Source organism: Rattus norvegicus, chromosome 6, assembly GCF_036323735.1.
Source record: "Rattus norvegicus strain BN/NHsdMcwi chromosome 6, GRCr8, whole genome shotgun sequence".
NCBI lineage: Eukaryota > Metazoa > Chordata > Mammalia > Rodentia > Muridae > Rattus > Rattus norvegicus.
Window position 1 is genome coordinate 57,517,107 of NC_086024.1, and position 25,609 is coordinate 57,542,715.

General features: G+C 36.7%; 1 protein-coding gene across 10 annotated transcripts in view; it reads left to right on the forward strand.

Moving 5' to 3' along the window:
- The window catches only part of Snx13 (sorting nexin 13), a 111,486-nt gene that overhangs the window by 38,968 nt on the left and 46,909 nt on the right, over positions 1–25,609 (forward strand). For 3 of the 10 annotated variants that reach the window (XM_006240022.5, NM_001399694.1, NM_001399693.1), the window contains exons 2-8: positions 3,791–3,903; positions 7,691–7,793; positions 10,512–10,601; positions 11,553–11,674; positions 21,207–21,328; positions 21,413–21,514; positions 22,687–22,775. In XM_006240022.5, coding sequence (XP_006240084.1) covers positions 3,791–3,903; positions 7,691–7,793; positions 10,512–10,601; positions 11,553–11,674; positions 21,207–21,328; positions 21,413–21,514; positions 22,687–22,775 — 741 coding nt within the window. Of the gene's footprint in view, positions 1–3,790; positions 3,904–4,932; positions 5,134–7,690; positions 7,794–10,451; positions 10,602–11,552; positions 11,692–15,674; positions 15,703–16,614; positions 16,632–19,895; positions 19,901–21,206; positions 21,329–21,412; positions 21,515–22,686; positions 25,355–25,609 lie in introns of those variants that run through there. The other 7 variants (XM_039112498.2, XM_063262093.1, XM_039112496.2 and 4 more) reach the window with 6 other exon arrangements.

The following is a 25,609-nucleotide window of genomic DNA, read 5'->3' on the forward strand; positions in this document are numbered from 1 at the left end:
TGTTAACTAATTCCAGTTAATTGTGATTACTTTGAAATTTTATTTTTAAATCAAATATTACATATTTATTTGTGCATTTATTCCTTATTTTGTGTATATACACGTTTCACTGTGTGCATGTAAAGAAGACACCATGCCTGAAATAGTCCTCTCTTCTTGTATGGGTCCCAGGTAGGAACTAAGGTTTGTAGGCTTGGTAGCAGGAATGTTTATCGCTAAGCCATCTTGCCAGCTCCTTGAAAATCTGTTTAATTGGTGTTTTGTTCAGGAAATTTTCTCCAGTGCCCATGTGTTTGAGATTCTTCCCCACTTTTTCTTCTATTAGTTTGAGTGTCGACAAATGGGATCTCATAAAACTGCAAAGCTACTGTAAGGCAAAGGACACTGTTGTTAGGACAAAACGGCAACCAACAGATTGGGAAAAGATCTTTACCAATCCTACAACTGATAGAGGGCTTATATCCAAAATACACAAAGAACTCACGAAGCTAGACTTCAGGGAGACAAATAACCCTATTAAAATATGGGGTTCAGAACTAAACAAAGAATTCACAGCTGAGGAATGTCGAATGGTTGAGAAGCACCTAAAGAAATGTTCAGGATCTTTAGTCATAAGGGAAATGCAAATCAAAACAACCCTGAGATTCCACCTCACACCAGTCAGAATGGCTAGGATCAAAAACTCCAGTGACAGCAGATGCTGTTAAGGATGTGGAGAAAGAGGAACACTCTTCCATTGTGGGTGGGATTGTAGACTGGTACAACCATTCTGGAAATCAGTCTGGAGGTTCCTCAGAAAATTGGACATTGCACTACTTGAGGACCCAGCTATACCTCTCTTGGTCATATACCCAAAAGATGCTTCAACATATAACAAAGACACATGCTCCACTATGTTCATAGCAGCCTTATTTATAATAGCCAGAAGCTGGAAAGAACCCAGATGCCCTTCAACAGAGGAATGGATACAGAAAATGTGGTACATCTACACAATGGAATATTACTCAGCTATCAAAAACAATGACTTCATGAAATTCATAGGCAAATGGATGGAACTGGAAAGTATCATCCTGAGTGAGGTAACCCAATCACAGAAAAAACACACTTGGTATGCACTCATTGATAAGTAGCTATCAGTCCAAATGCTCGAATTGCCCTAGATGCACAGAACACATGAAACTCAAGAAGGATGACCAAAATGCAGATGCTTTACTCCTTCTTTAAAAGGGGAACAAGAATACCCTTGGCAGGGAATAGGGAGGCAAAGATTAAAACAGAGACTGAAGGAACACCCATTCGGAGCCTGCCCCACATGTGGCCCATACATATATAGCCACCAAACTAGATAAGATGGATGAAGCAAAGAAGTGCAGGCTGACAGGAACCGGATGTAGATCTCTCTGGAGAGACTCAGCCAGAATACAGCAAACACAGAGGTGAATGCCGGCAGCAAACCACTGAACTGAGAATAGGACCCCCGTTGAAGGAATCAGAGAAAGGACTGAACGAGCATGAAGGGGTTTGAGACTCCATATGAACAGCAATGCCAACCAACCAGAGGTTCCAGGGACTAAGCCACTACCTAAAGACTATACATGGACTGACCCTGGACTCTGACCTCATAGGTAGCAATGAATAGCCTAGTAAGAGCACCAGTGGAAGGGGAAGCCCTGGGTCCTGCCAAGACTGAACCCTGAGTGAACGTAATTGTTGGGGGGAGGGTGGTAATTGGGGGGAAGATGGGGAGGGGAACAACCATATAGAAGGGGAGGGGGAGCGGTTAGGGGGATGTTGGCCTGGAAACCCGGAAAGGGAATAACATTTGAAATGTAAATAAGAAATACCCAATTAATAAAGTTGGGGGAAAAAAGAAAATCTGTTTAATTGAGAAAGATATAATTCAAACATAAGACTAAAATAGAAGATTTATACAATTAGAACTAAATAGTCTAGTGACTAAGTATTTGAGAAGGCTCCCTTGTTCTCCAAGCTGAGATAGCAGTTTTACTGTTTTAAAAACTTATGAATATATCATTAATCAACAAGTTATTTAGTTAACAAGCATCAATCTGTATACATAAAGAGAATTAATGTTAATATTAAGTCAGATTGCAGTAGAGAAGGTGGGCTGAACCATCTAGTTTCACCTTTCTGGGGAATTTACCAACTTCCCCCAAGAGTTCTGTAAGTAAAGCAAAAGGTGGACGTTGGGAGACAGAATGTTTCTTGTTGCTGTGCATCTGGCAATACTGTAGTGAGATGTAGGTGCTATCTGTTGAGTTGAGTGATGATCACAGGGACAAGGGTGCTTTTTGCTTTACTTCCAACCTCTGTCCTACTTTAATTTATGACTATTCTGACTCAGGCTATAAGGCATCAGTGGCCAGGATACAGAAAAAGGATAACAAAAATAAAAATGAACAATAGTTGTGCTACTCCTTGAAGCAGGGAGGTGGTGATGGCAAAAAGACTGATGAAGAGCATAGAAGAGAATATGAATAAATACAAAATCATTGCCGAAGAGTCTTCTGTTTCTGTGTTCTCTAATCACTCTCAGCTGCTTGTTTGCTCTGGAGGAGCTGCCGTGTCTGATGAACTATCTTCACTAGTTTGTGTTTACTCTCTCCACAGTGTAGACATGTGGAGCCATGTAGACATGCATGTCTGTGCTTCTTTGACAAGGTTGTGCTTTGCTACTTAGATTATCAGCACCTTCAACTGTGCTTAGCTGCATACAAAGGAGTCAGTGATTGGTGAATGACTACATAGAACCCTTTCATTCATAATGGAAAATATGTGTTGTCTGTGCTATAGGTTTTTTGGTGCTAATTTTGTTTAGTGTAACATCTTGTAATGCTTTCTCTCTCTCTCTCTCTCTCTCTCTCTCTCTCTCTCTCTCTTTCTTTTGGTTCACTGTCTAATTGTTTTGTCTCATAAGACAGTCGTCTCTGTTCTTGGTAACAGAAGTGAGACAAATACCATCTTTGTATATATCACAGTGCATAGCAAATTTATGGAGAAGCTCTTTGAATTGAATATCTTTATTTATTCATTAAGACTTAAATTGCAGAAATCCAGTTTGCTTTTAACAAAGGAATACTTTTACTGAATAAAACAGTGTGCTTTTCTATAACTAGTTTGTTTTTTCTTTTAGAAGATGGAGATTTTGGACATATTTTGTTAGACTTGTTACTAGCTCTGGTGATAGAAATTGGAGTTTTCTCAAGTATATTTTCTTGAGTTTCTGTGTAGTACTTGGATATAATAAAAATATAGTTTTCAGTAAGATAATGTACATTGAAATTTTAATTAAAATGTTTATGTTATAGTTCTTGAGATGTAATTTTAAACTATTGTAAATAATAACTTTGTAAACTAGTCAGTTATCCCAGTACTTTTCTGTATGCTTTTACAAATAGAAATATTCATTTATCTTATAAATACTTCATTTCTTATGCAGGTTTTCATTCAGTAATTTGTATAACTATCTCTTATTGCAACTTTGTATTACCACTTTTCCCCCTCAGTACTTATTAATGATACCACTAAATTTCTTGTGTACTGTTTCTTAGAGATCAATATCCAATGATATGGAACATTTATAAAAGTAAATACTTTAATGCTTACTAAATTATACTGTAAATATATAAAATGAAAAATTTTAAGTCATTGTTGTTTAAAAGGAGAAATTAAAAACCTCTGAAAAGTTTTTTTTTCTAATTTATATGAAGAATTCTCTCTTTTGTTTTTATTTACGTTCCCCCCCTTTTGTTCCTTTGCTTTATTTCAGGCCAGTCTATCCATATGGGGATGGGGAAGCCTTGGCATTGTCCTTTTTCTAATAACCTTTGGACCCTTTGTAATATTTTATTTGGCATTTTATATCCTCTGCTTTGTGGGAGGGTAAGTATGTGCGGTGAATATTTTATAATTTTATATGTGATATTCTGTTGAAATAGAAACAAATTGACTGAGAACTAGGAGTATCATTTATTTGTGAATGCTAGTTTTCAAATTTTGTTTACCAAAGTTTACAAAAACTTCAAGTGAAATTAAGATACTCTTTTGTATGTCGTGGTTATCTTTAGAAATGAAGTTTTAATTACTAAACATAAAAATATCTTTGATATTATAAAAATCAATATTCTTGGTTTAACGTTAGAATTTTATTATCTATTGGGGAACTATGATCAGCTGAGATAACACATCTAGTTTTAAATTAAAGGAAATACAATTTCATTAATTAGATGTCAAAATAATCATTGTGCCTTCAGATGAATGTTATTACTTTGGTCCAGACAGTTCAGATAAATACTTGCATTCATAGTTTTCTCTTTATGGTTGCTCGATTTATAGTATTGTAATTTTCCTTAAATTATAAACATTTACAAAGAAGGTTCCAGCCAAACTATATTGTAACTTTGTGCACATAACTGTTGGTATTTGACAAAATTATAAGGAAAGATTAGATGGTAGAATGCCTGTGAGACACCATCCAGTGTAGCTCAGCTAGAATGAATATTTTGTTGTTGACTTGCATTTGTGTTTATAAAGTCCATTTTATGTAATACAATGTACATTTCCTAATACTTTTTTAAAGTATTTTGAAGCCTCTGTTTGGATGCATTTTTGAACATACAGTTTCAGGTGGCTTTAGCTGATTGAATGAGCTCATAAACTAGGACATAGAGTCTGTGAGATATGGACGGGATGGCTTCTGAAGATATCTATTACCCATCCTCTCCTTGAGGTGGACTTGCAGTGTGTATATATATGTGTATATTGAAAGTTATGTGTGGTCGTTTTCTAGGGAGCACACCATTGGTTACTGAGCAGTTCTGCCACAAAACTATATTTTTGTTAGATTCAATATTTTCTTAGTAAATTTCCTAGATGCAGTGTCTTGAACTGAAGTATTTAAATCTATTTCAGCCACAGGAGTCAGGTGACACAGAGTTCAGAATATCTTTAATGAAAGCATTGGTACAGGATGTCTGAAACCAAATGTGCCGGTCCAAAGCCAGAAGAGATCTCTAACTACACTGAGTTGCCACAGGGTCAAGGCTGCTTTTACTGACTGGAAAGATTATTTTTCATAAAGAGATGCTTTTCTAAACTTTAAGAGTCTGAAAGGTAGAGATTCCTCTAATTTCATAATTAAAATAAGTCCTTTTTCAAGACTGAAGGAAAAGTATTTAAAGATATTCCCCAGTACTTTGGAAAGAGAGGAAATTGTAGCCTTAGAGACAAAGGTGAGAGTTCTAAGACAATAAGCAGGATCAAGATCTCTCTCCCTCTCTCCCTCTCTCCCTCTCTCCCTGTCTCCCTGTCTCCCTCTCTCCCTCTCTCCGTCTGTCCCTCTGTCTGTCCCTCTCTCCCTGTCTCCCTCTCTCCCTCTCTCTCCCTCTCTCCGTCTGTCCCTCTCTCCCTGTCTCCCTCTCTCCCTCTCTCTCCCTCTCTCCGTCTGTCCCTCTCTCCCTCTCTCCCTCTCTCCCTCTCTCCCTCTCTCCCTTTCTCCCTCTCCCTTTTTCTGAGATAGGGCAGGGTTTCTCTTTAACTCTGCTTCTCCTGGAACTTGAGCAGGCTAGCCTCAAACTCAGAGATCTAGGAATTAAACGTGTGTGCCACCACTGCCCCCTTGAGAAGGATTTCTTAACAGTAAATTACATAAGAATGTATAAATGAAAGGGCAATCATCTACTCACTACAGTTACTATAAGTTTTATTGACCTTTTTCTGATTTTGCTAATTTATCAAGGAATAATTTCCAAAATGGTTTGCATACTTAGAATTCTGTAAAGGTTTTAGATAAAAATAGATTATTGGAAGGTGTGGTGAAATTAGTAAAACCTCTTTAAATAATGTTTATAGTCATAGGACAGAGTGTGAGATTCCAAACTAATGCTGTGCTGTGAATTAGTGTGATTCTGTACTGGCCCACTGATCCTATTGGACTCCCTGACATAATAAGGGTCTTTTGGGGTTGGGGATTTAGCTCAGTGGTAGAGCACTTGCAAGGCCCTGGGTTAGGTCCCCAGCTCCGAAAAAAAGAAAAGGAAAAAAAAAATAAGGGTCTTTTGTTTTCCCTGTAGCCCAGTTAAAGAAAATTAGCTAATCAGACATTCTCAGAATGCTTCGTTATGGCCAACAAGGTTGTATTTTTCTGAATCATATCTTCTCTTTTTGTGACCTTGATTATGTGGACTGATTGTCCTTTCAGTGAAACTTTCTATCATTCAATGTATTGTAAATTAAGCAACAAAATATATTTTTTAAGAGTCAAGTGAGGACATTTTATAAATTCAAAGTCATTTGCTAGTTTAGCTTTTTCTTAACTTTTAAAGATGTGTTGCTGTTTACCTAAAGCACACATTTGAAAGGAGTATATTTTCCTGTGAACAACTCATCTGGCTCTTTGATAAAAGAACTTATCAAGTTTTAAAGTCTTCTATAGTTTATTCATCAAAAATGATGGTGATAATAGATTTTTTTTTGCAGTTAAAGCTAATCATTTATTCATTTATTTGCAATATTAAGAAACACACTTTGGACAGGGGGAAGCACAAGGGTGGTGGTGGTTGTTAAATCATGGGATAATTTTTAGCATTGTATTATTTCAGGACATTTTATTGTATTTATTATGTGGGTTATTTCTTTATTCATTTACTTCCTTTTTTTCAAGACAGTTTCTCTATGTAGCCTTGGCTATCCTGGAATTCACTTGTAGATCAGGCTGGCCTTGGGATTAAAGGCCATGCACCACCATGCCCAGCTAGATGGATTATTTAATAATTTATAGCCCCTAGGTTTTGATTATGAGTCAAAACCTTAGTGCTTCAGCTATCCTCTGGCCAGTTGTAGCTTCTAGCTGTACTTAAGCATCAGCTAGAAGAATTGACTAGTTTATAATTACAAGTGTTCTTTGAACTTGCTTTCTTACTCTTGCCTAAGATTAGTGCTTATCAGTCATGATCTTAAGAGTACAACTTTAAATAATCACTTTATTGTATTTATAAGTGCTCCTAATAATCAAACTGAAACACAGGACCAAAACACAGGGCATATCATCTACAGGTGATATGTATCACAAATTCTGAAGACAAATTACACGAGTGCAGGTCTCTCTCTCTCTCTCTCTCTCTCTCTCTCTCTCTCTCTGTCACACACACACACACACACACACACACACACACAGATGTAATATGTATTTTAGGTAAATAAATAATAAAATGATTCTTTCAAACCTTCTTACACATTATCAGTGTCATTTTAACCTTTCCTCCCTCCTTCTGTATTGACCTTCTTCCTCCTTTCCCCTTGTTTTGCTTTGGTTTTGGTCTTTTGACACACAGTCTCTCTATATTACCCTGGCTGGCCCCAATGCAAGAGATCTGCTTGCCCTTATCTTTTCTGAGTGCTAGAATTAAAGGCATACTCTATTATTTGTAGGACTGAAGGTTTTAAAAATTAAAGTTATTTGAGTAAAACTTTGAAAAAACACTTTGTAATTCATTGAATGCTTCTAGCTGTTTCAGAGCCTAACAAAAATCTGTCAATGTTGATTTTTGAAATTTCAAGACTTAAGTTTTAAGAAATGCTAAGCCATAAAGTCTGAGAAATGTATTTTAATAAATATTATAAAGTATAGAAATACTTTGTTTTTTAACCTATAATTATTTTTCCCCCATAGGGGTTTAGTGGTTACTCTTCTGTATGGGAAAACTAACTCAGAAAAATACCTAGAGCAGTGTGAACACTCATTTCTTCCTCCAACATCACCTGGGGTTCCTAAGGTAGGTGGTGTAAAGGAATGTACTCCTCACAGTACACTTCTTTGCAGCAATCAGTGCATCTGCATGGCCAAGCAAGGCTGTCCTTTACAAGTGTGTGTACATGGTAATGAGAGCTGCTTGATCTTACTGAGAACTTACTGGGATCTTAAACATCATCTTGGAAACTTTCTTAGTATTAGATGTAAACAAATGGGAATGTAAATGTGATGCAAAGATAGAAATTTATTAGCTTACTTTAGTTTTCCTGTCTTAATATCAAGCTCATTTATATAATTTATAAGAATGCCAGTGACTTGGTTTGCGTGAAATAAAGTGAATAGGATTCACAGAAAAATGTATATTTTTTGCTTAATTATTTTGAAAAGCATAGATTGCAGTTAAGCTATCATTCTGAATAATGCTATTTTTCTGTTAAAGTTTATAAATGAGGTAGATACTGGGTTCTGTGGGTACATAGATTTCATAGTTGCTGTACCTTCAAGTTTTGTGTAATGTGGGTCTCATTTTATGTGGAGAGGGAAATGGTTTAAAATTGATGCCAATAATTTAACCTTACAGTAACATTAATGCTAAAATGTAACAAATAAATAAGTAATGTACTGTGTTAGCTTATATTATAGAAGTGAAAGAATCCCACATTCTGTTTTATGTTTATCAGCTGATGTTTCATTTATACATTTTACAACTGTTTTCTTAATACAGTTTATTGTGATTATTAGTGCAGATAATTATAGACATTAGTGGGTTCAGTATAACATCTTTATATAGACATGCTTTGATCACATTCACCCTTGGCCTACTTTCTTCATCTTTCCCTCCTCACTAGTTCTGTCCTTATCCTTGCTGTCCCTCTACACTACCAGGTTGTCTGTGACTTTCTAGATATTAGAGAAACCATGAAACTTTGTCATCCATTGTTTGACTTATTTTGTTTAATACATTGTCTTCAAGATATGTCTTTTTCTGCAAGTGGCGTCATTTCGTTCTTCTTTATGGCACAGTAACACTTTCTTGCATGTCTATACTGACTTCCTCATCTTCGGGGTGACTGTCTTGGCTCTTGTGCACCTATCTCTGAATACTGACTTACCTTTCCAAAGGTGAATACCGTGGAGTGGTACAGCTAGATGTCATTCTTAAAACCTTCTTAGTTACCTGAACTTCTTGTTTTCTGTTTCTTTAGAACTTTTATCACTGCATATTCTTTGATTTTGTTTACAAAACTCTAAGGAATTAGGCATTTTCTTTCTTAACCATCTGTAGTTTTCATTCATTTGGAAGGTGCAAAACAAAGAATAACAAACATAAGAATTAAGATTTTCATGGTGATAATAAAGATAGTTATGTTTTTATAAATCAGTTTTGTAAGTTTTGACTTCTTATTTAAATGTGTGATTTATAAATATAGTCTAAGAAAAAATCCTTATTGTTCATGTTATACTTAAAATGAGTTTTGAATATAGTTGTGCATTCTTTAACAATAAGTTTGCATTCTAAGGGTTGGGGATTTAGCTAGTGGTAGAGCGCTTGCCTAGTAAGCGCAAGGCCCTGGGTTCAGTCCTCAGCTCCGGAAAAAAAAAGTTTGCATTCTAAGCAGTACCACTTTATTAGGGATTTTATTAGTGTGAGTATCATAGAATGTGCAGAAGCAAACCTAAATGGTATAGCCTATTGCCTACCTAGCGCATGTGATCTTGCTGTAGACAACACACTGCTTAGTATGTTTCTATAATGAATACTCCAACCACACTAGTCAATGGTAAGTATTGGCATTATCTAAACTGAAAAGAAGCAAAGACACTGTGGCGGGCCACTCCTTTCATTGCTTTAAACTTAGTATTTGGGAGACAGAAGGAGTTTTTTTTTGTGTTTGAGGAGAGTTTGGTCTACATGGTGAGTTCTAGGCGAGGCAAGATTATATAGTGAGATCCTATCTCAAACAAAACAAAACAACAAAACAAGCAAGCAAGCAAGCAAGCAAAGTGGTCTAATAAAACCATTTAAGTATTAGGGCTTTGCTTTCAAGGTTTTTAAGGGAGCTTGTAGAAGTCTGTAAAAACTTCTGCTAAACCTTAGGCATAAATTGTTACACATATCATCTGTATTTCCTTTTTTTCCCTTTTGGCTTCTTCACTGGTGGTAGGAATTTCTCAGCTGCTTGGCCCATAGTTGCTGGTGTTATTTGGTGTATGACTGTATCTTGATCCTTGGACTTATTTAAGAGACTCCTAGTTCATTTTTCCCTATTCCCAGCATAATGATTGTTCTGATGACTGCTAATAAGTAGAGAACTGTGTTTTCCTTGTTGTTTCAAATTGCCTCTAATTAGAATCAACTTTAAAATTTGTTTGACTGTATACTCGTGGTAGCTAGACTAGGAAGGAAAACTTAGATGGTCAGTAAGAACAGTCAATGGACAGACCATAAATATTAGTTGCATAGTTTGAAGGTTTGGTCAAACAATGGCAATTACCTTTCTTTTCTGTTTCCACACCTTTTTCACCTTTGCTAATGTAACAAAAAAATAATAGTGTTTTCCCTAAATAATGATATCTAATTTTATTGCCCTAAGAAATAAAATTTAGCTTATACTTATTTTATTAAATTATTTAATGGCTGGGAAATACTGGAAAGTATTAATAACACCTCAATTTGAAGCTAATTGTAGAGATCTGAAATCAAGGAGATATTCAGTAATGGATCACGGTTTTCCTTAAGTGCTTAGAAGAAATGAAACGAGAAGCCAGGACTATTAAGATTGATAGAAGATTGACGGGTGCCAATATAATTGATGAGCCTCTCCAGCAAGTGAGTTTCAGTATGTGGTATTTCAATTTCATCTATTGTATTTGATGTATGTTTCTTTTGCAAATGCTAAGTTACACCTCTTAGGTATTTAAGAAATGTTCTGAAATTATATCGTAATGCTATTTTTAAATTTTGTACTTAATAATTCTACTTACAAGGTACCTGTAATGAGATAGTTTATTTAATGTGATAGCTATTATGGGTTAGCTCTAGATTAGAAAACTTTTGCTGCCATCTAATAGTCTAGTAATTTTGTAATTTAAAATATTAATGTGTCAACCTTGTTGAATAATTTCATTGGTGAGGTAAATTAAATTTGAGTTATTTTCATTTCTTAAAATTGCATATCTCTTATTTGGTCAAAATTGTTAATTAGAATTAGATATCTACCTCATAGATATTTTTGGTAATGTTTTGATTATGTAGTCATTTTAAATAATCTATACATTAAACTTTTAACATTTTATAAATGAACCCTTCATTAACTTACATGACTTGTAGAAATCATAATCTTGATGTTATGGACTAATGGCACTGACTGCATTAAAGGTATTAATGGAATTAAGTTAGTTATTGTAATTAGATTATAATGGCTTTGATGAAGGCATCTTCAAAACATTTGTTTCTTTGAATGCCTGTCAGCATTATTTACATCTCATCCATTGAACTGAGTTAAGTTGACTGAAAATGTTTTTCAGACTCTCTGTATGAATGTAGGTAGTCTTAAATGATGTTTGAGTTTGCTTAAAAGTTAGAAGTGAATGAGTTGGGGTTTTAAAAGTTTTTTTATAATGGCTTTTAACATGAAGTTTTTAGTAAAGATCGATGTTTATTATCACTATTTAAGATGTATGGAAGAAGAATGTAAGAAAAATATGTCTTAGTTTTTGTTTTTGCTGCTGTTAGTTTTTAAATCCTTAAAGCATTTTTTCCCTTAATGTTTTGCTGTAGGTTATCCAGTTTTCCTTAAGGGATTATGTCCAGTACTGGTATTACACTTTAAGTGATGATGAGACATTTCTTCTTGAAATTAGACAAACTCTTCAAAATGCACTCATTCAGTTTGCTACTAGGTAAGTTTCTGCCTATGGTTATATAGAAAAAATTCTGATATGTCATATTACAACAGGAAAACAACTTCCAAATGTAGGGGGATTTTAACTAAAAGATAGTAGAAAAGGAGACTTATTATGGAATATGATGATCACATTCTTTACATGAATAATTATTTTCCTTTTCTTGAACTTATATCTAAAAAGCTATTTAATACCTGAGTTATATTTAATATCTTGAGTAAATGCACATTTCTTAGACGTGTTTGCATTGTGTTACATTCTTATTAACAGTGTGCAGAACTTCGTATTTCTCTTTTTATTGACAGCTGCATGCCCATCATTTTTGATTATAGCTACCTAGTGGGAGTGAGATAGCATTTCATTTTGGTTTTGCCTTGCATTTCTCTGAAAGCTGTCATTGAACATCCTCTCGTATGCTTACTAGCCATTGTCTATCAACAGTAAGGAGATGTCTAGTCACACCCTTGCTCTCAGTTTTAAGATAAGGTTACTTGTACTTTATTACTTGACATATTTCCCCATGGGACATGGCAGTGCACATCTGTAATCTTAGTACTTAGGAGGCAGAGGCAGTGAGAAGCTCTGTGAATTCAAGGGCAGTGTGGTCTACCTAGCAAGTTCCAGGACAGCAAAATAGCCAGGTTGACCTAGAGAGCCTTTTTCCATTTGGATAGTTAACACACATTTGTCTGTACTTCTCTCAGTCTTCGTAGTCTCTGGTTAAGTTGCCTGGCTGTGACAAAGGTGAAGGGCATTCAATAAAATACTTTTTATATGTCTCATTAGAAAAGGAAGTTTATCTGTCATCATTTAAAAATCTTTTTAAATTATTGTTTTATATTTATAGGCATTTTGCCTGCATTTATGTATGTGTACTCTGTGTGTGGTACCCAGAGAAGCTAAAGAGAGTGTCAAGTTGACTTAAAACTGGGATTACAAACCATTGGGAGCTGCTGTGTAGTGCCAGGAACTGAACTCTGGTCCTCTAGAAGAGCAGTCAGTGCTCGGACCCGCTTTGCTCTCTCCTCATCTCTGCCACCAAGTCTTTTAAGAAACATTAAACATATATGAAATGTATCAAAGTAGTAGTTATGCTGTATCATTTACCTACTTTTGTAAATATATATGACAGTGACCTTATAAGTACAACAACTACCAGCATTGATTTTGTGATTTGCAATTTATGATTAAGTATAGTTAATTCCATAAATTTAAAGAAAAAATTGCATTTTATAAATTGTGTATTTTGCTTTATCGTCATAGATGGGCAATAAAACATACAATAATCAGAGTAAAGATATCCAAGATGACTTTTTATATTCTTCTATTCTCTTGTAAAATTAATTTCAAAATTGTGGCTGGCTTGATCTCAGCAGGTCCTGTGTGTGCAGTTCCTGTGGCTCCTGGTCCACGTGTGCTGCTACTTGTCATGCCTGGCAAATACTGTTGCTACAGACCTTCCCTTTCTTCTTGCTCTTAGGATTTTTCTGCTCCCTCTTTGATGATCCCCAAACTTTGGAACAAGAAAGTGTGAGACAGATGTCTTATTTAGGTTGCATTTTTAATTAATGTATAACTGCGCATGTGCTAGAGAGAGAGAGAGAGAGAGAGAGAGAGAGAGAGAGAGATTGTGTGTGTGTGTGTGTGTGTGTGTGTGTGTGTGTGTGTGTGTGTGTGTGTGTGTGAGTGTGTGTGTTAGAGAGATTGAACTCAAGTCTAGTCTTGGCAGAAGGTGCTTTTATTTAACAGGCCACTTGGTCCCATGGCGGGTTCAAACTCCCTGTACAGTTGAGGATGATGCTGACCTTTGATCCTCTAAGTTTTCCCTCCCAATGCTGGTGCAGCAGGAGTGCACCACCACACTTGACACTCTTTGAAAAGAAACTCATTTGCTTTCACTATTGTTTGGGAAGTGATATAGAAACTAATATGCAGTATTTGCCTTGTATCTGATAGAATGTTGAATATTAGAACTTTAAATTTTTATTGAATTTCCATTTGTGAGTGTTGTGTATATACATATGCCTATATTTACATACATGTTGAGACTGAATGTCTTACTTCACAAGTACATCTTAGCAAGACTCCTGTTTATTGAAATGCTTAACATCTTGAGTTCAGTTTTTCACATTTCTTACCATCTACCTGACTGATATATTTTAGCCTAAGGTTTCAGTTATTGCTTTTATTAGAACCTGATTAAGGCTTTCCACTGTTGTTTTTCATCTCAGTCCTTAAAAGGGTGCTGCTGCTTTGTATGTGTCTATCTAAGGACTGCTCATTGTATGTAGAGATCCAAGTCCTTTGGAATACCCAGAACTTTGGCATCCACGGAATTTGGAACCCAGTGTAGAACTGGGTTCCTTATTTGATGCTACAGTGTATTATATAGCTATTTTGGTCAACAGGGTATTGTTAGCTTGGTATGATTATACTTACAAAGCTGTAAGTATTCTTAGGGAAGACAGATTCTAGCATGTTCTCTGATATGCATAACTTCATAGCTAATGAACTGATCAGTTTTAATAAGGGATATATGTGCTGATCTAATATTTTCTTTCTTAATATTCATTCATTCATTCACTCATTCCAGATTTTATTCCCCTCCCATTCCACCCCTCAACTGTTCCATATCTCATAACCTTCCCCCACCCCCCAGTCTCCAGAAGGATGTCCCCATCCAACCCACCCCACCAGACCTCTAAACTCCCTGGAGCCTCCAGTCTCTTGAGGGTTAGGTGCATCTTCTCTGACTGAACCCAAACCCAGGAGTCCTCTGTTGTATATGTGTTGGTGGCCTCATCTTGCCTGGTATATGCTGCCTGGTTGGTAATCCAGTGTCTAAGACATCTTTGGGGTTCAGGTTAATTGAGCCTGCTAGTTCTTCTATAGCCCTCCTCCTCAGCTTCCTCCAGGTTTTGCCTAATTCAACCAGAGGGGTCAGCAGCTTTTGTTGGTTGGTTGGGTACACATATCTGCATCTGACTCTTTCAGCAGCTTGTTGGGTCTTTTGGAAGGCAGTCATGATAGGTCCCTTTTTGTGAACACCCCATAGCTTCAATAATGGTATCAGGTCTTGGGGTCTCCCCTTGAGCTGGATCCCACTTTGAGCCTGTCACTGGACCTTCTTTTCCTCAAACTCTTCTCCATTTCAATCCCTGCATTTCTTTCAGACAGGAAGAATTATGGGTCAGAGCTCTGACTGTGGTATAGCAACCCCATCCCCTCACTTGATGCTCCATTTTTCTGCTGGAGATGAGTTCTACAAGTTCCCTCTCCCCACTGTAGGGCCTTTCATCCAGGGTCCCCCCTTTGAATCCTGAGATCTCTCACTTCCCAGGTCTCTGGTACATTCTAGAGGGTCTGTCCAACCTCCTTCCTCCTGAGGTTGCCTGTTTCCATTCTTTCTGCTGGCTCTCAGGGCTTCTTCAGTCCTTTTCCCCGACCCAACATCAGATCATGTTCCCCTCTCCCCCTTTCCCCATCCCTATTCCCTTCCTTGTCCCTCCCTCCCTCCCTCTCCCCTTGTGGTTGCTTTCTTCTCCCTCCCAAGTAGGACCGAGGCATCCTTACTTGGGCCCTTTAGCTTGTTGACCTTTTTGAGTTCTGTGGACTGTATCTTGTGTATTCTGTACTTTTTTATTTTTATTTTTTGGCTAATATCCACTTATTAGTGAAAACATACCATGCATGTCCTTTTGGGTCTGAGTTACCTTACTCAGGATGATATTTTCTAGTTCTATCCATTTGCCTGCAAAACTCAGGATGCCCTCTTTGTCAGTAGCTGAGTAGTGTTCCATTGTGTAAATGACCACAGTTTCTGTGTCCATTCTTCCATCTTGGGACGTCTGGGTTGTTCCAGCTTCTGGCCATCATGAATAAGGCCGCTGTGAACATGGGACATGTGCCCCTGTGGCATCATAGGGCATCTTCGGGGTATATTCCCAAGAGTGGTATTTCTGGTTCTTTAGGTAGGTCTATGTCCAATTTTATGAAGAACCTCCAAATTGATTTCCAGAGTGGTAGTACCAGTTTGCAGTCCCTCCAGCAATGGAGGAGTGTTCTTCTTTCTCCACATCCTCACCAACATGTGCTGTCACCCGAGGTTTTGATCTTAACCATTCTGTTTATCATTTGTATAAAGGAAGGCTACTGATTTATTTGAGTTAATTTTATATTCGGCCAATTTGCTGAAGTTGTTTGTCAGCTGGAGAAATTATCTGGTAGAATTTTTGGTGTCACTTAGTATACTATCATATCATATCATATCATCTGCAAATAGTGATACCTTTAATTCTTCTTTTCCAATATGTATCCCCTTGATCTCTTTTTGTTGTCTTATTGTTCTAGCCAGCACTTCGAGTACTAGATTGAAGAGCTATGGGGAGAGTTGGCATCCTTGTCCTCTATTTTAGTGGGATTGCTTCAAGTATCTCTCCATTTACTTTGATATTGGCTGTTGGTTTGCAGTAAATTGCTTTTTATTATGTTTAGGTATAGGCCTCGAATTCCTGATTTCTCCAATACTTTTAACATGAAGGGGTGTTGTATTTTTGTCAAATGCTTTTTTTGCATCTAATGAGATGATTGTGTGATTTCTTTCCTTTGAGTTTGTTTATATGGTAGATTATATTTTGTATATTGAACCAATCCTGCATCCCTAGAATGAAGCCTACTTAATCATGGTGAATGATGGTTTTGATATCTTCTTGGATTTGGTTTGCAAGAATTTTTATTTTATTTTATTTTATTTTATTTTTTATTAACTTGAGTAATTCTTATATACATTTCGAGTGTTATTCCCTTTCCCGGTTTCCGGGCAAACATCCCCCTCCCCCCTCCCCTTCCTTATGGGTGTTCCCCTCCCAACCCTCCCCCCATTGCCGCCCTCCCCCCATAGACTAGTTCACTGGGGGTTCAGTCTTAGCAGGACCCAGGGCTTCCCCTTCCACTGGTGCTCTTACTAGGATATTCATTGCTACCTATGGGGTCAGAGTCCAGGGTCAGTCCATGTATAGTCTTTAGGTAGTGGCTTAGTCCCTGGAAGCTCTGGTTGCTTGGCATTGTTGTACTTTTGGGGTCTCGAGCCCCTTCAAGCTCTTCCAGTTCTTTCTCTGATTCCTTCAACGGGGGACCTATTCTCAGTTCAGTGGTTTGCTGCTGGCATTCGCCTCTGTATTTGCTGTATTCTGGCTGTGTCTCTCAGGAGCGATCTACATCCGGCTCCTGTTGGTCTGCACTTCTTTGCTTCATCCATCTTGTCTAATTGGGTGGCTGTATATGTATGGGCCACATGTGGGGCAGGCTCTGAATGGGTGTTCCTTCAGTCTCTGTTTTAATCTTTGCCTCTCCCTGGTTTGCAAGAATTTTATTGATTATTTTTGCATTGATATGCCTAAGTGAGATTGGTCTGAAGTTCTTTTTTTTTTCTTTTTTTTGGGGGGGGGGGGGTACAGTCCTGTGTGGCTTAGTTATCAGAGTAATTGTGACTTCATAGAATGAATTAGGTAGTGTTCCTTCTGTTTCTGTTTTATGGAATAGTTTGATAAAAGTATGGTAGAATTCTGAACTAAATCCATCTGGCCCTGGGCTTTTTTTGGTTGGGAGGTTTTTAATGACTTCTATTTCCTTATGGAATATGGGCCTGGTTAGAAATTTACCTGTTCCAACTTTGGTAGGTGGTATCTGTCTAGAAAAACCATCCATTTCATCTAGATTTTCCAGTTTTGTTGAGTATAGGCTTTTGTAATAGGATCTGATGAGTTTTTTAATTTCCTCCATTTGAATTTCCTCTATTGTTATGTCTCCCTTTTCATTTCTGATTTTGCTAAATTGGATACTGCCTCTGGGCCTTTTAGTTAATTAGTCTAGGGATCTGTCTTGTTGATTCTCTCAAAGAACCAGCTTTTGGTTTTGCCAATTCTTTGCATTGTTCTCTTTTTTCTATTTGGTGGATTTCAGCCCTGAGTTTGACTATTTCCTCCCTTTTACTACTCTTGAGTGAATTAGCTTTTTGTTCTTGAGCTCTCAGGTGTGCTGTTATGTTGCTAGTGTAAGATCTCTAGTTTTTTTACCAGTGCACTTAGTGTTATGAATTTTCCTCTTAGCACTGAGGGATACAAGTGTAAATAAAGCAGGGAAACATTAAAAGACAGTATGCCTTCCTGAGATTTGTTTTTGTTTAACAATGAGAACATTTAATTATGAGTTGTACAGTAAGAAGTGTATAGTGTGGTGATAGGAGAACATGTAACTAGAGAACCTGACCTAATCTGAGGCCTTAGTGGTGTGGGTAAGAGTCAGTGAAGCCTACCATATAAGTATTGCCATTTTAGGTAGCTCTGTGTAAAGCTGAAATTGGGCTTTTGAAGAAAGCATGGGAGAGCAAAGGGAAGTCTGTGGAGACTTGAGAGGGGCTTATTTGTTCAGTGGCACCTAGACACATTTGAAGAGTTAGTCCATTCAGCTTGAGAATTGCAGTGAGAGCCTTCCAGTCTGCAGAGCTTGAGGGAGGGGAACTGAAGACTGAAGAGGGTTAGCAAGGGTTAAGGCATGCAGGATTGGAGAGAATATATTTATGTGTGACCATAATAACAAGGGCTGTGTGTTGTAGGGCTTGTAAAGCTTTCATTTTGTATTAATTCTTTGTATATCTGTATTTAAAACTTAGGTGGGGGAGACCTAGAAACAGGGAGGTGCTAAGGAGTAAGATGTTAGACTAGACACAGAAATGAGGGCACACAGAACTTAAGTGTGAAGAAAATAATGTGTAATGCTTTGGCCTTGTGCTAAAAAAATACCATTGCCTTTTTTCATTGGCGGCTAATTTTCTTATTTTTGCGGCCATTTTGTCAAAGCATATAAGCTGCGGGGGGCACATGCACTTGTTTCTTTAGGTTAGAGCATATTATTTCCCTTTTTACATTTTGATGACATATGTTTTTAAGTGTAAAGAGTATTGCCTCATAACTAATGACAAGTTGGAAGTGTTAGTTGTCAGTCTCCTTGTGCGGTAACCTGAATGCTTTTACTACAGTAGTTACCGTTGAGAGTAGTGTTGTAAACAGTGTGAACAAAGGCGTGGCATTGGTTGTAACTTTAGAGCCATTGAAATTAAGACTCTCTTAGGAAGCTGTGTTGGGAATGTGCAGTTGAATGTTTTCTATTCATATTCACCTCAATTCTTACATATTTATCATGCACCATTTTATAAAGTACTTCATTTCACTTTTCTGCTTTGTCAAGACAGATATTAAACATTTTTAATGTATTCTAGTATAAATGAAAAAACAATAATGTGGTTGTTCTTAGTGTAGGAAATTCTTTGAAGTTCAAATTTCTGTTAGGTTTGCATGTAATTGTAAGAAAGTCAAAATAAATGGAGAGTACTGTTTTTCACCCTTTTATTTCTACTTTGAGAAATAGAAATCTAGATTAGTAGTGAACCGTCTATAATAAACAATAGCATTATTTGATGGTTTTTATTAATTTTAAATGTCAGGTGTTCTAATGAATTGAGATGGGTTTAAAATGCCTTTTAATTTTGGCAATTTTTATGTCATTTGAAAAATTCAGTAATGAATGGCGTTGTTCTACAAAGAAAAACAAATATGAAATAGTATATTTTTTCCCAAAGTTGTTTGATGGAACCTCTTTTTTTTTTTTTTTTTTCGGAGCTGGGGACTGAACCCAGGGCCTTGGTGCTTGCTAGGCAAGCGCTCTACCACTGAGCTAAATCCCCAACCCCTTGATGGAACCTCTTATGGAATAAAAGGCCTATAGTGAGTACATTGTACATTATAAAACTGAAAGTTGCTTACATAAACTTTGACTTAAATGGTTCTTAAGACTAGAGCGTCACTGGGTAACCAAGGCTGGTCTCTGGTTCAGTGTGTATCCCTAGACTTGCCTCTGATTTGAGATCCTTCAGCTGCTACTTGCTTTGAGCACACATGTGTTATCAACATGACAGACTGGACCTTTTTGTTCATTTGTTTGTTTAGTTTTTTTAATAAGGCATAGGGGGAGGTTTACGTTTTTATTTCGTATTTTATATTAAGTCGTAATATTGTTGCCAGGTTTGTTTGTGTGCTTAAACATGTGTTTATAGTTTGAGACCATTGATTCTTTCTCAGCTCCTAAAGATTGAACACTGTTAAATTCAGTGTTCTACCTTCTCATGTAAGTCAAAGTATAACTGTGCTTTTACAATTAATAGATAAGGTTTGTTTATCAAACTATAAGTGTGCCTTTATAATTAATAGACAAGATTTGTTTTGGAAAATAATCCATGCTTTTTTCAGTGTCATCATTACTCTCCAATGTTTCCTCTTAGCAGTTCTGTTTTGATTTGGGTTTTATGGACATTTACTTGTGTGCTGCCTGATGATAGGACCACCAGCCTGCTTGGTGATAGTTTGATATCCACAGAAAAGGCAGAATGCTCATCTTGTCTTTGCTGTTTATCTGACTCTTCAGTGTCTTGTCTTTCTTATTAAAACTGGTTTATTTGCTAGAATACAAAGCCTCTGATTGAGAAGAACACAGGGCCAGCCATCAAGTAAACATTTACATGAGTTGTTCATTTTATATGTGTTGTCAGTGGTCACAGTGAGTTTGTTTTCTTTCCTGGTCCCATTGGCCTAGGTCTCTCATTGACCAACATCTTCATGAGTATATCTTAATTCTCTTTGCTGTAGGTATGACCCTGGAAGTTTTATCAGAGTTATATGCTATTTTTATTTGTATGACTAGTTACTAAAATGTTTCTTGAGATTCGTTGTTGTTGAAATATTGAACTAGATAATTTCATAGGATAATTACAAAATGTTCAGTATTGAACATTTTGTATTCTAAGCTGTTTTGTACATGCTGTGCTTACCATCATGTATTAGACAAACAGTTCTCTATGTCTTGTTGTTTAGTGGTTGTAGCTTTAAGTGCTGGTATATACAGAAAGAATAAGTTACCACAGACATTTGGTTTCAGAAGACAGGCTGTATAACTAAAGAATGAGTCGAAAATTTAGAATGGATTCTGTATTAACCAAGAAATGCCTGAAACACTCTTAACTAAGAGATTCTGAATCTCTCAGGTGTTTTTATATCTGGGCTGAGAAATTATATGATGTACCTATGGGGAGGCTTGTTTCAGATTTAATTGAAACCATTTTATTATATTTGCTAATTTTAAGAATTTAAATACAATTTTTATACATTTTGATGTTAATTAAAAATGTCAGAAAACAAAGTGAAATAAGAGCTGATGTACTTAAGAGTTTATATAATAAACTCTGAGATAGAAGAGTAGTTAAGGAACAAAATCTCAACATGAGGGGCTGAAGGGAAGCTTCTGGTTCTGAGCACCTCCAGCTCTTGCAGAGGACCAGAGTTTGCTTCTTGACACCCTAGACAAGGGGCTCACAACTGCTGTAACTCCTATTCCAGGGGATCTGACGTTTACCTTCATGAAAGTAGGTGTAAATTTTTGTAAAGCATTTATATAATGATTTAATTTTTTTTTCTACAAGGTCAAAAGAAATAGACTGGCAACCTTATTTTACTACACGCATGGTAGATGATTTTGGCACTCACCTACGAGTATTCAGAAAGGCCCAACAGAGAGTAACAGAGAAAGATGATCAAGTAAAAGGTACTGAACTTATTTCATTTGAAATTCAGGATTTAAAAATCTCTTATTTCTTTGTGTATTCTCAGTTATTCCTTGTTGTTCTAGGTACAGCAGAGGATCTGGTAGAAACTTTTTTTGAAGTTGAAGTTGAAATGGAGAAGGATGTTTGCCGGGATCTAGTGTGTACTTCTCCCAAAGATGAAGAAGGTTTTACTTTTATTATAACCCTTTTGAGTCCAGTCGCAGGATAGAGACAAGTTGGCAGAGCAAGTCTGAGATGGCATTTTTTTTTTTTTTTGCACAGGATAGCTTTGTATACAAAACACATAAACAAAACACATATGCAAAAGGATTTATTGTAATCCTTTCAGTTTCTGCATTCTTTTCCCATCCTGAAGGTTATCTTTAAATAATTGAACATTTATTATTTTAAGAACAATGGTAATTTCAATTTATTATCTCTACCCCAAGAGTATAATTAATTTCAAATAAAATGTTTAGATTGTTTTATGCTGTTTTTTTTTATTTGACTAGATACTGGAATCAGTGCTTCTTGATGTTCAAATAAAATTTCTCTTGATGAGAAGTTAGACAAATTTTAGGTAGAGATTTTTTTCTTTAATTTCAGTTTAGTCTCACGATTAGGTGTTTCCTGTTCGGCATGTACTTTTACCAGTGGGATTAGCTGTTGAGTTGTTTCGCAGGAAATTTCCATGTGGGAACAACAATAAGGAAGAATTAGTAGTTTTGGAAGGGTTTTTTTTTTTTTTTTTTTTTTTTTTTTTAGTGTTAAGAATTTGCTAAACTTTTCTTACCTTTACTATTATTTTATTCTTTCCCATTTTTTCCTTTTTCCTTTTTATACTTGTTATTAAGTTCAGTTTCAGTTTTCACTGCCGGTTCATAAACATTGTGTGACATAGTAGTTAAGTAACAAGGAAGTATGCTTCTGAGGTGAGTTTTCTTAAACCAGTATACTAGAAGAGCTTATAGCCACATGGTTTTCACATGCTGAGATTGTAAAAGTGCTGCTTTCCTGAAATAACTACTACGTTTTCTTTACATGCACAAATAACTTCTGAGTATGCAAGGATAATCAATACATAACAGAGGTGAAAAGTACATTGTGCACTTAAAACTGTCTTAGAGAAAAACAATTTTGTCATTAGAATTTCTCATGCTTAATAAGACTGGTTCAAACTGTTATGATTAATGAAGTCATATTTGGAGAACAGCGAAGACAGTTTAGTGAACATGTGTAAGTAGCAAAGTAGGCAGCTGTTACAAACATGGACAATCTTAAAAATGTTTTTTATAATAAGAGTAGATAGAGACTCTAGATTTTCTCATGTTGTTATAGCTACGTTTTCTCTTTTTAGGATTCCTAAGGGATTTGTGTGAGGTTTTATTATATTTATTGCTACCTCCTGGAGATTTCCAGAGCAAGATCATGCGATACTTTGTCAGGGTAAGACTAAATTCATACCAAATAATGACATAAAGGAAGGTAAAGCAATAGTTCCCAGAATATTTGATCACGAGACCCAATTAAACTTCATAATTATTGAAGCATCAAGGAGCTTTTTAAAATGTGATTCTTATCTATACTATATACTGTATATGCTATACTATATATGTATTATAAAATAAAAAAAACCATAATTTTAAACCATGAGTATGTACTCCATTAACTGATAGATCACGGACAGTTACCTTGTTACTTTTAAAGTCTTACTATATGCTTGTTAGAGTCTGAGAATAAAATGTAAATAAAGTGTCATTACATAAATGGGTTTGACCGAGTTTATTCTTTGAGACATTTGGATTTATGGCTACATTACCCTGAGCTCACCAATCTTGTCTGATCTCGTAAGCTAAGCAGGGTTGGGCCTGGTTAGTATGACCTTGGGGACCTTTTCTGAATTCTCCAGAGGTCATTGGCCAATACTTTTGAGAACTGCATTAGAGTTAGGTGCTTTAATCTTTGGTTATAATACATAGACTTTTTTTTTAATTGAGAAAATATCCATACAATATATTCTTACCATGTTTCCTCCCTGAGATCTCCCTACCCACCTACCTCATGTTCCTTTTTTGTGTCTTTTTTCAAACAAAACAAAGCAGAAAACAAGAAACAGAAAAATCTCAAACAAACTAGCAGAAATACAGTAAGACAAAACAAAACAAAACATGAAGTCCACAAACTGTCAGTGGGTTCGTCTTCGGTTGGCCAACTACTCCTGGGCATGGGACCTTCCCTGAAGTGTGGTTGGTATACCCTGTGAGAATCCAGAGGAGAAAGTTGGTTTCCTCTTTGCCAATAGCTTTAGTTATAGATGGCTTCTTGGTTACAGGTTGGACTTTGTATTGACTTCCCCTCTCAGTGCCGGGACCCTGTCTGTCTTGAACCTGTATAGGTTTTATGTATGCGGCCACAGTATTTGAGATTATATGTGAGTCCTGTTGTGGCTGAATGATAATGTTCCCTTGAAGTTACCCATCACCTTTGGCTCTTAAAATCCCTTTGCTTCTTCCTTTACCTCACTTTTTGAACCCTTAAATGAGGGGTTTGGTGAAAATACCACTTTTAGGACTGAGTGTGGCAAAGACTCACTCTTTCTGCATATTATTCAGTTGTGAGTCTCTGTGCTAATTCCATTCTGCTTCAACAAGAACCCTCATAGATCTATGAGTATAGCAATATATTATTAAGAGTCACTTGATTCTATGTTCCTTTATTGCTGTGTTCCTTTAGCTGAAGAATATTAGTAGGGTTTTTTTAAGCCCATGACCCTATCCATTCTCAGGCTCTTGGTCATTTTAGTAGTGTCAGGTATGGGTTCTGAATCAGTGAGCCTTAACATCCAGTGAGAAAGTGATCGATTAGACCTGTTACCCCAGCGCCACTGTTGTACCAGCACATCACCGAGGGAGGTCACCATCGCAAGTCTCAGGTTTTATAGCTAGGTGGTACTGATTGCTCTCCCCCTCCAGTAGATGACCTTTCAGTATCATGAGTGCTCATCATTAGGGGTGAAGCTTCTCTTTAGACACTGGATTAACTCTTCCATGTTTGATGGCATAGTTATAAAACTCTGTGTAAATACAAATTTTGGCTTTGACTGATGGTTCGGAATGAAAAGAGAAGTGCATATCCTGGTAAAGGGGGTTCCCATTATGTCTTTTACTAGATTCAGATCTGCACTTTTTTTTAATTCTTCTGCCTAGTTTATCAGTATTTAAATTTTTCAGTCTTAAGCCCTGTTCTTACCCATCCTGTGGCTTTAAATCCTGTCCAAATGCTGATGAGCTGTGACTTTGTGTCTTTCGTTCAAACTTTGCTCTGAATTCCTTGTTACTCTGACCAGCTCCTCACTTGAAATAGCTACTTGATTAACTCAGTTACTCTTAACCACAATGAAAGTGCTAAGGCTGGAGAGACGGTTTCTTGGCTAGCTGCTCTTACAGAGGACCAGAGTTCAGTTGCCAGAACTCACTGCTGTGTGAGTGCAAATTTGTAGTCACTATGTAAATCAGGTAGCTCTCAAACATCTGTAGCTCTGTTCCAGGAGAGCCAAGTTCCTCTTTGAGCTACTGAGAGTACTCACATTCATGATGTAGCACACATACACAGGTAGGCACATGGACAGGTAAGAGAAAAAAACCTGGAACATCAAAATGCAAGTTTTATTTTAGATTCTATGTCATGTCCCCAACTTAGCTTACCGCTCCCCTGCTTCCTTTACATTCCAGAGAGTATATTATAGCCATCAAGCAAGGTTTTCAAATCTGGAGTCCTCCTGGATTCTGTGTGATGTGGTTTTTATCGCAAGCCTTTATGACATAGTGTCAAAGAAAACTTACTTTGTGATGTAAAGTTCCAAAAAGGGATTATATTCAGGGATGGTTCAAATGGGAGAAATAAAGCTTTATTATAGAGCTACAACTAAATCTGAGTATGGGAAAAAGAAATGGAAATTTATAGACAAGGAAGGGGGGGTGATCAGTGGATTGAACATTACAGTTTTATTATCCATTCTTCTAATGGTGGGTATCTAGTCTGATCCAGTTTTTGGCTATTTCGAATAGAGCAGCAATGAACATGGATTTTTTTTGTGGTAGGATCTAGGGTCCTTTGGGTGTATGTCCAAGAGTGACATAGTTGGCTCTTGAGGTAGATCTATTCCCAGCTTCCTCAGGAGCCACCAGCGTGGGCGAATGTTCCCTTTACCCGGCATCCTCGCTGGCACGCCAGCTCGCTTTATTTTCATAGGTTAGGCTGACCATGGTGCTGTCCTTCCA